Genomic DNA, 17,817 nt, shown 5'->3' on the forward strand with positions numbered 1-17,817 from the left:
GAGAGTGAGGGGATGCGAACTGGCAGGAGGTGGTAGGACAGAGGGGGTGGAAACTGTTGGGTGAAGGGTGTGGGGACAGTAGGTTACCTAGGATTGAGGTCAAGAGTAGAAAATGTGTTCCTATCTGTGTAGGTCAGAGAAGCTGGTGGTGTAGAGGAGGATCCAGATGGCTTGGGTTGTGAAGCAGCCATTTAAATCATACATGTTATGTCCAGCTGCATGTAGCACCACAGGATGGTCCACTTTGCTTTTGGCTACCGTTTGGCAGCGGCCATTCATCTTGGTGGACAGCTGATTGGTAGTCGTACCAATACAAAAAGCTGTGCAGTGGTTGCAGCAGAGGTGGTGTATGACATGGTTTGTTTTCACAGAACACTTTGGCAAAAGCTCAATGTGTAATAGTCTTTACGTTGTGCCTATCTCCAACTCAATGTGTCATCATTACAGCCTAATCTTGCCATTGTTTGATTTAAGCATAAAATTAGTTTTGTCAGTAGCACTTTATTTGAAGAAAAACAAGTCAAAATTATAAAGTAAAAATAGAATGGGCAGGTCTACAAAACGAAATGATCATATGGTATTACAGGCCGAAAGACTCTATCTGAGGTTGTCAGCTACAAGGTACAAGACTTTCTATTGATGCCACTTAAGCGAATTGTGTTTCTTTTGGGATGAAGATGAGATGAAATGATTAGGATAACACAAACGGCCAAGCCTAGAGTGAATGAAATCTTTGGCCTGGTCAGGAATCAAAATCAGTAACCCATGATCACTTTAGAAAGTTCAAAAATAAGATGGAAATTAAATTAAAATTAAAATACCACTGTTTGATAGTATTTAAATTTGTCAGCTATTTGAGGGCTTGTTCTTCTTAGTTAGATCTTTGTGAGCAGTCCTTCAGCATAAGCTCTCTGTACTATGTAACAAAACCCATGTGCTGGTGAGTAAGCAGTCATATTAAAGTTTTAAGATATGGAATGTAAGAGTTGGCTCGGATGAGGTAAGCCAGTGTGTGAGATGACAGAAGGGCTTTCACAGTCCGTCACACACTCACCAACTTAGGGACATCCAACAGCATGTAAATGGTAGTTATTCCCAAGGAAGTTGCAGGCCAGGATGAGCTGATGGCCAGCTACAAGCATGGTTTGTTAGTAGTGGAGGGAAGCGTGGAAGGTAAAAATCATAGAGGGAGACCAAGAGATGAATACACTAAACAGATTCAGAAGGATGTAGGTTACAGCAGGCACTGGGAGATGTTGCACAGGATAGAGTAGCATGGAGAGCTGCATCAAACCAGTCTCTGGACTGAAGACCACAACAACAACAACAGTTGCTACTAACCATGTAGAAGAGATGCTGAGTTGCAGATTATCACAACAAAAAGACTGTCACAAAATGAGCTTTCAGACAACAAGATCTTTGTTGGAAAAAAAAACCACACACACACACACACACACACACACTCACTCACACACACAAACGCAGCTCACACACACATGACCAAAGTCTCTGGCAGCTGAAGCCAGACTGTGCATGTGACTGTAGGCTGAGTCGCAGATAGGCGCAACAAAAAGACTGTTACAAGGTGAGCTTTCAGACAACAAAGCCTTTGTTGAAAAAAAAACACATCAAACACACACATACTCACACAAATGCAGCTCACACACACTTGACCAAAGTCTCTGGCAGCTGAAGCCGATGGGCCACTTGTGGCCTGTACATGGAGTGGTTGAAGTTAGATATAGTGGGAATTAGTGAAGTTCAGTGGCAGGAGGAACAGGACTTCTGGTCACGTGAATACAGGGTTATAAATACAACCTCAAATAGGGGTAATGCAGGAGTGGGTTTAATAATGAATAAAAAAATAGGATGTGGGTAAGCTACTATGAAGAGCATAGTGAATGCATTACTATAGCCAAGATAGACATGATGCCCACACCCACTAAAGTAGAACAAGTTTATATGCCAACTAGTTCCACAGATGATGAAGATATTGACAAAATGTATGATGAGATAAATGAAATTATTCAGACAGTTGAGTGAGACAAAAATTTAATTGTGATGGGGGACTAGAATTTGGTAGGAAATCCAAACTGATCTTCACCGAGGTCGGCTTCTACCAGTTTTTCCATTCGTCTGTAAAGAATTTGCGTTAGTATTTTGCAGCTGTGCCATATTAAACTGATAGTTCAGTAATTTTCACATCTGCCAACACCTGCTTTCTTCGGGATTGGAATTATTATATTCTTCTTGAAGTCTGAGGGTATTTCGCCTGTCTCATACATCTTCCTCACCAGGTGGCAGAGTTTTGTCAGGAATGGCTCTCCCAAGGCTGTCAGTAATTCTAATGGAATGTTGTCTACTCCTGGGGCCTCAGAAGTTTGGTCAGAATGTCAAAACATTACGTGTGGACAATGGCACTGAATACATTAATTGTGGTATGAAACAGTTTCCGAGGAAACATGGAATTCTGTTAGGAACAACTGCTCCATATACACCACAACAGAATGATCGTCCTGAGAGGGACAATCGCACAATTTTTGAAAGTGCACGCGCGATGTTGGAAGTCAAAAACTTTCCAAAGTTTTTATGGGCAGAGGCTGTTAACACTCTGTATGCATATTAAACAGAATTACAACAGAACGCAATTTGGAGCAAACTGCATATGAGTTGTGGAATGCACAAAAACCATATGTTGGACATCTTTGAGTGATTGAGTCAGATGCCTTCGCTCATGCATCAAAACAATTTCACAGAAAGTTTGATGCCAAATCCAGGATAGTTGTACTTGTTGGTTATCAATGTGAATCAACAAATTACCAACTTTACGATCTCGCGAGTCACAAAGTGTTTGTATCGAGGGATGTCACATTCAATGAGGTTAGCAACAGCTCAGCATCTGTACAGCAATAAGTTGATGACACATACTTAAACTTCAAGACTGACAAAGAAAAATGTATCATGGATTGGCACAAGCATGTTACTGGTGAACCAGCGCAAGCACAGGAAGAGATGGAAATTTCACAAAATTATGTAAATAAGGCTAAACTGGAAACTGAAGAGCAACCTACCAAAGTGCTGTTGATGCAGCTACAAGATTGTTCCATCATCTGCAAGCCAGCAAGATATGAAGCTGATTTTACATAGTATAAACATCCTTACAGCTTCAAAGAAGCAATTTCTGGTACTGACTCAAAACACTGGAAAAAAGCGATTGAAGAAGAACTGGAAGCTCATGAAGACAACAAAACCTGGAAGATACTTCCAGGAACTAATAGCCAGAGAGTTAATGTCTCAAAATGGGTGTTCAAGGTTTTATTTGACACAGATGGTAAGATTACTCGGTACAAAGCACGGCTGTGCTTTCAAATAGGACATTTATTTATTTATTTACGTCCCATACCTTAGATGTTGGACAAAATGACATTACATTAATGTACTGTTACACTGATTGTATACATTACATTTATAAATTGTTACATTTTTATATTGCTATACTGTTATATTACATTTTTATATTGCTACAAGCGAAATTAACTTATTTTTCAAGATACTGTGTTACTGAGTAAAAAAAGTTTTCCAAGAGATATGAAGTTACAGATTTTTTAAAGCTATGGATTTTGTTTATGGCCTTTAGGTTACTTGGCAGCTTATTAAACAAATGTGAACCTGAGTGATACACACCTTTCTTGCACAGTGTGGTATAACAATGATGTCTGTGTATGTCACTATTTGCCCTCATATAGTGTTCATGTACAGATTTATTTTGAATAAATACATTTCCATTTTTTAGCATGCTCTTTTTAAGGAACATTACAACTTCTCGTATATAGATACATGGTAGGGGTAGAATACCCAGTTCTTTAAAGAATGGTTTGCATGATTTTCAGCTGTTAGCATTTTTCATTATCCTCACAATCATTTTTTGTTTCCGGAATGTGGTTATGCTATGAGGAGAATTTCCCCAGAATATGATGCCATATCTCAATAGGGAGTGTATGCAAGTGTAATACACCGCTCTAGCTGTTTCAGGACTTGTTTTGTTCTATATAATCCTCATCGCATAAGTCATTTTCGATAGTTTAGAATTTAATGAAGTGATGTGGGAATTCCATTTAAGATTGTCTTGTAAGTAGATGCCAAGAAATTTTGTTTCAGTGACACTGTTAATTCTTTGGTTTTCCATGGACATGTTTGGTTTTAATGGGTTTTTATTTTGTTGTGTATGGAAGTGTAAGGCGACTGTTTTTTGAGGGTTTATCAGTAATTTATTCCTCATAAACCACTCTGTGACATTTTCACTTGTGACTTTAGCATTTAAACTTAGAGCCATTTCATTTTCACCTTCAATTAATATGCTTGTGTCATCTGCAAATAGCACTGGTTCGGAGTGTTGAACGTGTAGGGGGAAGTCGTTTATGAAAATTAAGAAGAGAAAGGGACCTAAAATTGAGCCTTGTGGTACACCGTGGGTTAATGTGGAAGGTTTTGATTGATAAGCTTGGAGTTCGTTTTTTCCCATGTGTTTTACCTCTGTTATCTGACAGCGATTTTCTAGGTAGGATTTCAGCCACTCGTGTGGCAGGCCTCTTACACCATACCACTCTAACTTTCTTAGGAGAATTTCATGGTCTATCAGATCAAATGCTTTTGTTAAATCCAGGAAAATCCCCGAAACCTTTGTGTGATCATCCACTGAATTTAAAATACGATTTATGAGGCTAAAAGTGGCTGTTTCAGTACTGCACTGAGGCCTGAAGCCATGCTGACATCCTGAAATCATATTTTTTTGTTAAAGAAATCAGTTAGTTGTAGCAGAACTAGTTTTTCAATGATTTTTGAAAAACCTGATAGGAGTGACACAGGCCTATAGTTAACCATCTGCTGCTGATCGCCCTTTTTGTAAAGAGGTACAACTTTTGCAATTTTTAACTGTTGTGGGAAAATACCACTTGATAGTGAAGAATTGCATACATCTAGCAGTGATGGGAGTATCTGTTCAGCTGATACTTTTATAATATAGTCTGGCACACCGTCGGCTCCAGCTGAATATCTATTTTTTAATGACCTTATGCTGTTTAACAGTTCTTCCCTACTTATTGGTCAGAGGAACATGGATGTATTTGTTACACTATTTCCAGAAATTTCCTGTAATATTTTGTTTGATGTTTTCCCCATTTGTTCCTTCACTAACTCACAAGCAATATTGGTGTAGTAAGTATTGAAGTGGTTAGCAATTAATTTTGGATCAGTGCTCTTGCTGCCCGCCTGTGACAATACAATATTTTTGCGTATTTCCACCTTTCCAGTAAGTTTCTGTACCGTATTCCACATTGTCTTAGCTTTGTTTGATGATTCCATAATAAGTTTGTCATTTTCCCTTAATTTTGCTTTCCTTATTACACGACTCAGAGTTAACTTGTATTTTTTGAAGTAGTGAGCAAATTCAGGGATGCAAATCTGTTTTTGATAGTGCAAAAAGTTCTCTTTTTCTTCTACATGATACTTTGATCCCTGATGTAATCCAAGTTTTGGGTTTGCCGGGGCCTTTACAAATTATTTTCTTTTTTGGAAATGCAATTTCGAAACAATGTCTGTAAATTTCCATGCAATTATCCAGCTTTTCATCTGTGTTGTAACTGTTGTAGATTTTATTTCACGAGTGGGTACTTAGCATATGTTTGAAGTGCTCAATATTTTGCATGCTGAATTTTCTCTTGTAGATAACACTTCCATTCCTAGACAAATCAACACTTCCGCATACGGCAAGTAGCTGTGCATTGTGGTCACTGTAGCCGGTATTAAAGTTTTCTGAGGTGTGCATGTCAGTGTTTACAAAGATCTGGTCAATAAGTGTAGCACTAGTCTTTGTTACGTGTGCAGGGGAGTTTATTTTAGTGCACAGGTTATATTCTTGAATAATATTAAGGAATTTTTCTCTTTGGTGGCTGTGTGTTAAGAGGTCAATATTAAATACAATATCAATCACTCAGAGTTTTCTTGGCAATTATCACATATTGTTGCTAGGCAATGAAAACCTCGTAACTCCATCTGACAACGAAATCCACCTAACTCCATTACCAAATGTAGACAGTTATGCCACATAGCCTGTTGAAACCTTCCTTCTTCGAGTTGTACGGCAATAATGAAAAACTCACATCTCCAACGATATGTAGTCTGTGCTGTAAACCTCACATCTCCGGTAATCGCCATTGTTAGTGTGCAGGGTGAACACATGCTCCGAGATTAAAATGTGTTTTGATGTGTTAGTAACCTTTTTGACTGACGGACCCAACACTGCTTTATTGCTACAAGTACATGTTAGTATTTTTAGGTATTTATGTATCGTATTTGAATATACAGAATTAATAATGACCTCGTTAAATACAATATTGATTTACGAGTTTTTCATTGCACGTAAAGCAGACTGCACTTAGTACATACGAGGTTTTAATTTTAGAACTTAACAGAATCCTATGCATTCTACAATAACTACTTTGTTTTCAGCTGTGGATAAAAAGAGTAAACTCACTCTTCACCTTGTGACTCAAGCCGACAACGGTTCATATCGTATAAAATCACCGGAAGAAGATTCTAGTCAGGTTCCTCCTTGTCCTGCACCAAAAGAAAGAGTAGACCTAGAAAATGAAGGTAAACTGTAGTTTATATTGTTGTAACTTCAAGTAAAATCCTTGTTTGAAAGTTGAGGAGATAAAATTATTTAAATATTATTGATGACATTATTGTTTACACTACAGATAATGCGGAAAAAGAAGCCAATACAGAGGCGAATTCCACTTCTGAGTTTGAAAGTCTTTTCGAACACAGCAGTGAGGATGATATCTCCAGTGGCAGTAGTGATGTGTATGACCCAAATAAAAACAAAAATGACCATAGCAGTAACAACAGCACGGAAGATGGCGATGACGAAGTTGATGTGGGAGTAAAAAGTACTAAGCAGCGCCGTAAAAGGAAACGCAATCAATCACTTCAAAGTTTGCAGAAAGAAAAACATATGAGGGGACAGGATTATTTAAGAATGCAAAAGGATGAGTTTGGCAAAAAGAGACCAACAATGAGCAGAAGTAGGAGGGAAATGAAACCACGATGTACTTGTAAACATTCTTCCTTAAATAGGGACAGGAATTGCAAGCATATTACAGAAGAGCAGAGACAGCTAATATTTAATCATTTCTGGCAGGATATGTCTTGGGGTGAAAGAAAAATTGTTGTTAGACGCCATGTCTACTACATTCCAGTTAAAAGACACAGAAATAATTCAGAATCTAATAAATCTCACCGTTCTAACACACTATATTACAATTTTGTAATAGAAGGACAGAGAAACACTGTCTGCAAGACTATGTTTCTGATACTTTGTGCTTAGGCGAATAGAGTGTCAGAACATGGGCATCTACTGCACCAGGAAGAACGCTTGCAGAAGGGCCTCAAGTGCAGGAGAGACCAACGAAAGTTTCCGGTGGACGACAATCAGCATCAGATTTTTTTGCAGAGTTGCCGAATCTGAAATCGCATTACTGCCATCGTTCTTCCACAAAACTCTACTTGGAACCTAACTGGCAGAGTTACTCAGAACTACATATGGCATATATAGAATTTTGCAAGAAAAGAGAACAATTCCCAGCTGCTTACAAACAGTTCTGTGAGGTATTTGATGAAAATAATCTTAACCTATTTTCGCCTAAAAAGGACCAGTGCAATGTTTGTTGTTCTCACCAGACAGGCAGTCTGCAGTCTCCCAGACAATGAATACTCTTTGCATATGGCCCGAAAAACTGAGGCAAGGGAAGCGAAAAACAGTGATAAATTAGGAACAGCTAGAGTGTTTACTATGGACCTTCAAGCACTTCTGCTTTCTCCCAGACTAAAAGCATCTGCACTGTACTATAAAATCAAACTAAAGGCCCACAATTTTACCATCTATGATTTAAAAAGTAAAGATGGTTATTGTTACCTTTGGCACGAGAGTGAAGGTGGACTAAGAGCTTCGGAATTTGCCAGTATACTCGTGCATTTTATAGAAACGTACGTCCAAAATGATTCAGAAGCTACTTTCTATAGCGGCAGATGCACGCAATAGAATCGAAACTCAGTCATGAGTAATGCACTGGCTCATCTCACCAATCAGAAAGGCAATACAATAGTGCAAAATTTCTGGAGAAATGTCACACTCAAATGGAGTGTGATTCTATGCGCTCCACCACAGAAAGGAAGTTAAAAAACAGACACATTTATACTCCTGATGGCTATGTAGAAGTTTGTACTACCGAAAGACAAAGTCCAAGACCTTATGTTGTCAGTTATTTGGACCACACGTTTTTCAAGTCCTATGATAAACTCTCGTTGTATTCATCTATTCTGACAGGATCCAAAATTTGGGATCCAACAGTGACTGATATCTGGTGTCTCAAGTATGATCCCTCCAGAAAATTGGAATATAAACTGAAATTCAGTGATACATGGGAACCACTTCCAAGAAGAATGTCAAACATACCCAGCTCATTTACAGTGCCCACTCTCTACAGTTCACCACTAAAGATCAGAGCAGAAACGTTTACGCATTTGCAACAACTAAAGCAGGTCCTTCCTAAAGATGTGCATTCATTTTATGACAAACTGCCTCACATTTGTAATGAGAGAACATGTCCGTGCCTAAAAAATGCAGCCAAAAATAAACTTGTTTACTGCCATCTATGACTGTGATTGTGATAGTAGCAGTAATAGTAACAATAATAAATATTAATAAACTGCAAAAATGTTTACAGTAATAAAAGTTTAATTAAAGCTAACAACATTGTTCCTATGTTTTTTAAACACTGTAATTTACTAACATCCAGATTCCAATATTTTGATCAATGTTAAATTATTCATTTCACTTCATATCTGTAACAATGTATCCTTACAGATGTTTCATAATACACAAATAATGCACAGTTTAAGTATGTACTTTTTTAACAAATTAAACATTCACTCATTTCAATTCTTAACCATGCACTTGTTACATGCCTCTTATCTCTTCGCTACCAAAAAACTAACTGTGAAAACCTCGTAACTCCAAAAACCAGCAGACAATTTGAAGTGCATAATAAAGTCTTATATACCAATGGCCGGATCCATATTGTGTAGCAGAAACCACTACATTTGACTAATCAGGTCCCCATGTGATTTCTATAATTAGTTTTTTGTTTCTCCTGTAAAATTTGACCAATTTGAGTTACAAGGTTTTCATTGCCTAGCGACAATATAATGATCTAGAAATGGTACAGTTCGATGTTCACACACCACTTCTGTATGGGAGCCTTCTTGAAAAAGCTTACATGGATATACCTGAGGGAGTGGTGGTTAAAACCGAGAAACCTGTAGTTTGCAAACTTCAGAAATCACTGTATGGACCTAAACAAGCTCCTTGGTGTTATAACAAGACATTTACAGACTTTCTTTCACATTATAGTTTTCAATCAACTGACACTGATCCATGTTTATTCAGTGGTGTAATCAGTGGTGATGTTATCTTGTTAGCATTATTTTTAGATGATAGTTTTACTACATCAAAGTCAATAGAAGCAATTCATAAAGCTGCCACATCACTAAAAGAAGTCTTTCAAATCACTGTCGGTTAAGGTCATTGCTTTGTTGGAGGCGAAACTGAGTGAGATTGTGTGGGAAATAAAATGTTAATATGTAAGCACCAGTATACGAGAAGGATAACTGAGAAATTTGGAATGTCTGAAGCAAAAGGTTTAAGTGTTCCTGCTTATCCCCATGTGAGTCTGTTACCTAATGATGACGAGTTCAGTGGTGAAAAAGTACGATATCATGAAGCGGTTGGATCTCTTATGTTTTTGTCAGTTATCTCTCGACCAGATATTTCATTTGCAGTGAACAGTGTGAGCAGATTTTTGAACAGCCATACGTGAAAATGTGCAGTGTAAAGAGATAGAAGTTGTTTATGTGTATACCAAGAAACAAGTTGCTGATTTGTTGACCAAAACATTAACCAAAGAAAAATTTGAATAATTGCACTCAAAGTTTAATGTTGTTAATTGGTAAATGCAATCATATTGGCAAGCAGTGAAAGGAATTTACAGGTACTTAATTGAGAAACCAGATTCCAGTATAGAGTACTCAAAAAGCGGGAGCAAAATGCAACTGGTTGGTCTTTCTGATGCTGACTACACAGATGATCTTACATTGCGAAAGTCAACAACAGGATTTGTTTTTCTTTTGGCTGGTGGTCCTGAACCTGGACTTCTCAGAGTCAAAACGTTGTTGCTAAGTACAAGTGAATCCGAATATGTAGCTGCTCCTACTACTGCTAAAAATGTAATTTGGCTGAGAAAATTACGAGGTGGTCTGGGAATCAAGTGTAAAGAACCAACCACATTACAAATCGACAACCAGAGTGCAATCAAGTTGTCAAAAAATCCTGAACATCAAAAATACACCAAACATATAGATGTACACTATCATTTTTTATGTGAAAAAGTGCAGTGTAAAGAGATAGAAGTTGTTTGTGTGTGTACCAAAGAACAACTTGCTGATTTGTTGATGAAAGCATTAACCAAAGAAAAATCTGAATATTTGCACTCAAAGCTCATTGTTGTTAATTGCTAAATGCAATCACTTAAATAGTGGGAGTGTTGGAAAGGTTTTGCATAATTGCATTTGTGTGTGTTTGTGGTTCTTGTTCTGTCTATACTCGCATTCTGACCACTAGTGCATAGAATTTATTTATGTGGGCACAGCTGTTTATCTTTGTCTTCTTTGCAGTAGTACTATTATTTGTATTGCTTTTGTTGCATGTTAAAAGTCAGCTGTTGTAAAGAAAGCCAGTTATTTTAATTAATAAAATAAGTTCATACACAGCTTTATTAATCTTTCTTAGCAAGCCTCCACTATCCACATTACATGCCAGGATGTATACTGGCATCTTACAAATCACAACATCATTGAGATGGTCGCAAACAGCCAGGTGTGTACCACATCACAGCCAATGCCACGTCAGTAATTCCAATCTGCCCACCATCACAATGGCCCTGGGGCTACCTCCACAATGAGTTTGTGGGTTCCATATCTGCGACATATGTGGAAGGTAGTTATGAATGCCTATTCAACTTCTACTAAATGGTGCAATGTGCTCCACCTCAGCAGAAGTCACCACCTGGAAATTAGATTAAGTATTTGCAATCGAAGGCCTCCTTAAAGTCATCATTTCAGAAGATGGGCTCTACTTCCAGTACCAAACCTTTTCAAATATCTCTACCCTCAGTGGCATACAGCACCTTCCATGCATTCCATTTCATCACTCTTCCAATGGTACAGGAGACCATCTGACATGGACATTCAAGATATACCCAGCCCAGACCATTCAGGAGAAGAACTGAGTGGACAGCATTGACAAACATTTTAAGTATGTACCATACCACACCCATCAACAGAAAAGGGATGGGTAAATTGCTTCATGGTAGACAATCAAAGATAGCACTTTGCCTCCCACAGCCGGACAAACACTAACCATCACCACAAGCCCGGTGTACTTCAGAGGAAAGTTCCAGTCCTCATTTGGGGTATGGGTGTCAACTAGCTTAACTTCAGAGAACTAGAAGACTTGTTCATAGATATGGGCACCTTGTTGCCTTCTGGGCAATGTCATCAAACTCCAGAGTACAGCAGTGGTTGCACCCTTTCCTTCTCATCTCTTACAGTTAGTCTCCTCTGACCCATGGTTCTGCGTGACTTTCCCAAAATCTACCCCTTTTCCTAGACCTCTCCAGACCTTTTCCTTCAACCTTCTTCCTTCACCTTCAACCCTTCTACCCAAAGAAGTAGCCACTGGCTCCGAAAGCTTGCCAATCACAACAGTCTTTTATGTGTGTGTTCCACCGCCATTTGGTGAGTAGATTTTTTATCTATCCAATTAAATAATTGTGATTAACTGTTTAACTAATAATTCAGTGAATGGAAATTCCAGGTTCAAGTATCAATAATTAAAGAAAAGACAGACTGTTACTCACCATAAAGGCAACGTGTTGAGTTACAGACAAGCACAATGAAAAGACACACATTAGTATCTGCTTGGCACCATTCTGTGCCAACCTGTGCCATCTAGAGGAGACTTTCCTAGCCTCCAAAACGCCAAACAACTTGTCTGGTTCAGGTTCAGTTATGATACCTTCATGATCTGGATTCAGGGGCAAGACACCCTATCCTCATTCTTTCACAATCTCAACACCTCTCTCACTTGCTTCACTTGGTGCACTTCAACACAGCATGCTGCCATCCTGGACATTGGCCTACTCCTCTCTGATGGCTCTATCCACACCTATGTTCACGTTAAACCCACTAAACACCAACAGTACGAGCATTTCAACCGCTGTCATCTCTTCCACACCAAAAAATCCCTCGTACACAGCCCAGCCATGTGGGGATGGCATACCTGCAGTGACAGGAACTCCCTTGCCCAGTGTGCTGATGGTCACACTCAACCCTTCAGACAGGGAACATCCCCCAGACCTAGACCACAAACAGATCTTCCATGTCATTTCCCCATAAACATATATTCCTCCTACCAATCCAAGAACCACAGCCTACAAAAGAGTGCCCCTTTATCACATCCTTTGTCATGGCCTTGATTACCAAGAATCATGCCCAGAAAAGAGGGATATCCTTCCCATCCCTCCTAAAGTGATGTTCCATCATTCACCCAACCTCTACAACAACCTAGACCATCCCCATGCCACTCCAAATTCCAACACTTTGCCACAGGGACCGCATCCCTGTGGAAGACCAAGGTGCAAGACCTGCCCAATACACCCACCCAGCATTTCCTGTTCCCATCATGTCACAGGCTTATCCTACTCCTGCAGAAGCCAGGTCACCTATGAAAGCAGCCATCTCATATACTAGCTTGCTGCAATCATTTCACAGTTTTTTGTATTGGTTTGCTCCACCAGACAGCATTCTTCTCTCACTTCACTCATACCCTGCTATCCCTTCTCCTTCCCTGCCTCCTCCAGACTGCTGCCTCTGTTCTATGTGACAGCAGCATTCCAGTCCAATCTGCTGGAGATGGTGGTCATGTGTGTGTGTGAAGTGTGCTTGCTTGTCTGAATGAATTTGTGTGTGTGTGTGTGTGTGTGTGTGTGTGTGTGTGTGTGTGTGTGTGTTTCCTTTTCTGGAGAAGGCTTAGGCCAGAAGCTAATGTGTAAGTGTCTTTTCGTCTTTTCGTTGTGCCTGTCTGCAACTCAGTGTGTCATCTTTATGGTGAGTAGCACTCTATCTTTTCCTTAGTCATCAATTAATAATTCACGTTATTGATACACTAACTTTGTGGCAACTGAAAGGATTAAAATTCAGCAAGTCATATTAGTATGCCATTGAAGAATTGAACAACTATCTTATGGGTTTCGGTAGTTGTCAACCCACTTTCAAGTATTCAAGGCATTACTCCTTTGGGCACATCTGAACATGCATGAAATTACCATTGTCGTTAAAATGTTACCACAAGGCCTCCTAACAAATATGCCTCCATGTCTGCCCAATCTATTTTTTTATTTTTTTTATCTGCCAATTTTAGAAAACATACTAACTTCTGATGTCCCTATAGAAAGAAACAAGCAGTCATGTTGGCTTCAAGATGCAGTGAAGAGGATGACTGGTAGGTCACTCCTTCTGGTAATCAAAGGTCATATCTCGCTTGATTCCCTCTTATTTTAGCTCATTTGGCTCATATTAGCTCCGTTAGCACATTTCATTTCAGCTCATGTCAGTTCAGTTCCAGCCTGTAGATGTGATTTCATGTAAGCACATTATTGGTCTTCCAAAATGAGTATCTAACAGTGATTATACATATTAAATCAGAATGGTTTCTGATTCACCAACCCCCACCGATGGAATCTTCATGATGTAATATCACAGCCAGTTAACAATTCCCTTTCCCTTGTGCTTCTTCCAGTGAGAGCTTTAGGCAAAGATCTGAAGAGATCACTTATCCCTGTGGCTAGTGAATAAGTTTTCTAATATTTGATTCAGTTCGTCATCTTATGTACTTATTCTTCCATCCTTAATCTGTACTCGGTATTGATGTCTAATGGAATGTGTATAATGGTTAAGTATTCTTCTCAGTTACTAAATAACCCATGGTGTAGAAGTGTGAGGTAGTAGCTGACTTGTGTTCTTTCCACTAAGCAGAAATAAAACAACTGCAGTCAAAGCAACAAATAGTTAGGTGTGATTATTTGATTATAGAGGTGTGTTTTGCTCCCTTTTTTTCTCTTGTCCCCATTTGCAAGTTGAGGAAGCAGTTAAGTCATTAGACACTAACAGCAAGACCACCTGCTAATTTGGATGTAAAGCATATAGTTGCCACTTAATCAACTTCTGCACTCACTGACAGAATTAATCTGATAATTCACTTTCTCTGTTATTAAAAATCAAGCCAGGGATGATCAAGTAAGTTCTCTTCCTCTTATGGCAGAGGAAGTTATAAAGCAGAAACTGTACCCCCACCACCACACACAAGATGACAATATAACCGATTGCAAAGCAGGCAGAAGCCTATACTGAGCCATTTTCTTCTCACCACCACTGCCACAGCACACAGTACAACATCACTCTGCTCCATCCAGATTCCACTAAATTTGTTGTCTTTCTCTGCTGTACTGCCACAGGGCTTTGACTCTGCCAGCACTGCTCGACTGCAGACAATAACAATGTGGAAACATTTCCTCTGTAAAACTGTGCCATTGTGGCCTAGATCAAGTGTCACTGACTGCAACCTGTGAAGGAACCTGAAACTCTGGTACTTCAAGTATTCTACTTTGCTTATTTTCTTGTTGACTACAATTTTTTCTGGGCACAAGGATCAAGAGATTTAAGTTGTATTAATGTTTAAAATTTGTGTATTTACTGCTGTAGATTACAGCATACTTCATCAGTGAGACAATATTAAAAGTGATGGTGTTGTTGGTTCTGGTGTGTGTGTGTGTGTGTGTGTGTGTGTGTGTTGTGCGCAGTTTATGAACACTCAACAATGAGGTTATCAGTGAACTTACTAAAATAAGAAGAAATGAATGGGGCTAAAATGTGTTCCATATTAAAAAGTGTGAAAGACAATCTTATTTCATACTGCACTCACACTTCCCCAGTCTCTCTCATATTCACCCACACAGTCAAAATATTGTAATAATAAAGCATTTCAATTTGCTATCACTGATAATGCTAATTATGATGTCATCTGTTGTGTGTAAATGTTACAATAATGTACTCTACCTTAAATTTACAATTTGTACCACACAGTGCAACACGGTATTACAAATGCCAATCTGTAATAAGCCCAACACTTCGGTGGTTGTATAATATAAGCACTTTCCAACTGAACTCTTCATATGCATCATGTTCAAGTCATTGAATAATTCATCAAATAACCTGATTTTGGACTCTTCCACTTCTTTTTAACTCCTTCAAAAAAGGCTTTTTACTGAAAAACATAATGATACAGAAAATAAACTAAAAATTCTGACTTACCTCTGCCTCTGTTACTGTTTGTAAGTGCTTCAGCTGCATTATTCCTCAAATAAGCTTGACAGTTTCCAGTAAAATCTCTACATCTGTAAGACAAATGCTTGAAGTCACCTCTTGATCACTCAAAACAGGATATTTAAAAAATATATATATTCTGAGGAAATGTTACCCATTAAAATTAAGTGACCAATCAGTTCATTTTACATTCAGCACTTCATTTCCTTTGTCTTGTCTTACTGCAACCATAAGCTAATTTTGATTCCATTTTACAAAAGAATTTCAATCTACTATTGAAAAATTTACTCTACAAATTCTGAAATTGTATAAGGTGAGAGGAGATTACACAGCTTTGCCAGAACATGAAATACACACAAAGTATAACTTCTTCCACAACTACTTAAGTCCTTTCATTTCTTCGACTTTAACAAAGGATGTACAGAGAGTTTATACACACTACTCATACTGCCTTATGGGAAAATCAGAGACCATATTGTAAATTTTTTTAACTAGGTATACACTATCTTATCAAAAGTATCTGGACACGTACTAGTGGACATTAATAGAGAGTGTGTCCAACCTTTACTTTTATGACAGATTCAGCTCTGCTATGGACACTTTCAATGAGGTGGCTGAATGTTTATAGAGTGAATGGGAACCAATTCTTCCTTAAGAGCTGAAACGAGAGAAGATCTGGAGTCTGAAGCAATATCAGCATCCTGACTCATTCCGAACATGTTCCACTGGAATCAATTTGAGGCTCTTGGCAGACCAGTCCATTTCAGGAGTGTTATTGTCCACAAATCATTGCTTCGCAGATGCTGCTTTATGACAGGGTACATTGTCATTCTGATACAAATAGTAAATGTCTCCGAACTGTTCTACTACTGCAGGCAGTACAAAATAGCGTAAAATGTGTTTATATCCTTTTGCATTTAGTGTTTACTTAAGTACTACAAAGGGAACTCAGCCTAGCTGTGAAAGACACCCCCATACTGTAACCACCATCTCCTCCGTATTTCACTGTCGTCACTACACATTGTGACAAGCAACATTCTCCAGTCATTCGTCAGACCCAAGCCCTTCCATCAGATAGTCAGAGGGTATAGAGTGATTCATCACTCAGAATCCCTCGTTTCCAGTCATCCACTGTCCAGTGGCACCACACACCACATGAAGCATCACTTAGCGTTGACTAAAGACATTTTCTTGGACTTACCATCAGTAACACACTAAATTGGAAACCACATATTGAGGCATTGTCACAAAAGCTTAGTAAAACCTGCTATCTATTACGATCATTAAAAGACACAGCCAGTGTAGATACCTTGAAGCTGGTGTACCATGCCCTGTTTGAGTCAGTCTTGAGCTATGGCCTAATCTTCTGGGGAAAGAGCTCTGATTCTCTCACAATTTTCAAGTTACAAAAACAAGTAGTAAGAATAATGAAATGTAAAAAAAGAACTGAACACTGTAAACCACTATTTCAACAGCTAAAACTCCTGCCACTGCCATGCCTCTATATATTGGAACTAGCTTGTTTTACAGTACAGCACTTGGGCGCCCTCAACAGCAATGCAGACCACCACACACGACACCAGAAACAAAACACAGTTACAAATTATAGCCCACAACACAAAATTATATGTGAATGGGGTTAAATGTATGGGCATTAAAATATACAACCACCTCCCAACAGACATAAAAACAAGCAAAAACCCAAAAATAATGAGAATTAAAGGAATTGCTACTAAATCACCGTTTCTATTCCATACATGAATTTCTTGAAACAAAATTTTAATTACTTGCAATAAGCTGTTTATTCAGTTATAGATGTTTCTGCTTAGTAAGATACTTTAATTATTGTCTCTTATCTATATTCTGTCTGTATCTCATATATGTCCTCTACTATGTGAACTATGTACCACAATATTTTAATTACTTGTAATAAGCTGTATATTCACTTGTACATATTTCTCCTTAGTAAGATAATTTAATTATTGTTTGTTACTCATATTCTGTCTGTATCTCTTATATGTATTCTGCTATGTGCAGTATGCCCCACTGTCATCTCTCATCACACACCGCCTTTTTTATATTTTGTCTATATATCCTATATGTATTCTGCTAAGTGAGTTATGTGCCACTACTGTCATCTCTTATCATATACCATCTTGACATAATTTTTAAAATTGACTTGTCCTATATCATGATGTGCTTTGCTCTACAAATTGTATGATCTGTAGGACCAATAATAAATCAAATCAAATCAAATCA

General features: G+C 38.4%; 1 protein-coding gene across 1 annotated transcript in view; it reads right to left on the reverse strand.

Annotated features, from left to right (window-relative positions):
* LOC126473704 (intraflagellar transport protein 172 homolog) overlaps positions 1–17,817 on the reverse strand; it is a 358,573-nt gene that overhangs the window by 288,646 nt on the left and 52,110 nt on the right. Inside the window, exon 3 of the mRNA XM_050100944.1 lies at positions 15,547–15,629. Within this exon, the coding sequence (XP_049956901.1) occupies positions 15,547–15,585 (39 nt within the window). The 5' untranslated portion in view covers positions 15,586–15,629. The remainder of the gene's footprint in view (positions 1–15,546; positions 15,630–17,817) is intronic.

This window comes from Schistocerca serialis, chromosome 4 (genome assembly GCF_023864345.2).
Source record: "Schistocerca serialis cubense isolate TAMUIC-IGC-003099 chromosome 4, iqSchSeri2.2, whole genome shotgun sequence".
Classification (NCBI taxonomy): Eukaryota; Metazoa; Arthropoda; class Insecta; order Orthoptera; family Acrididae; genus Schistocerca; species Schistocerca serialis.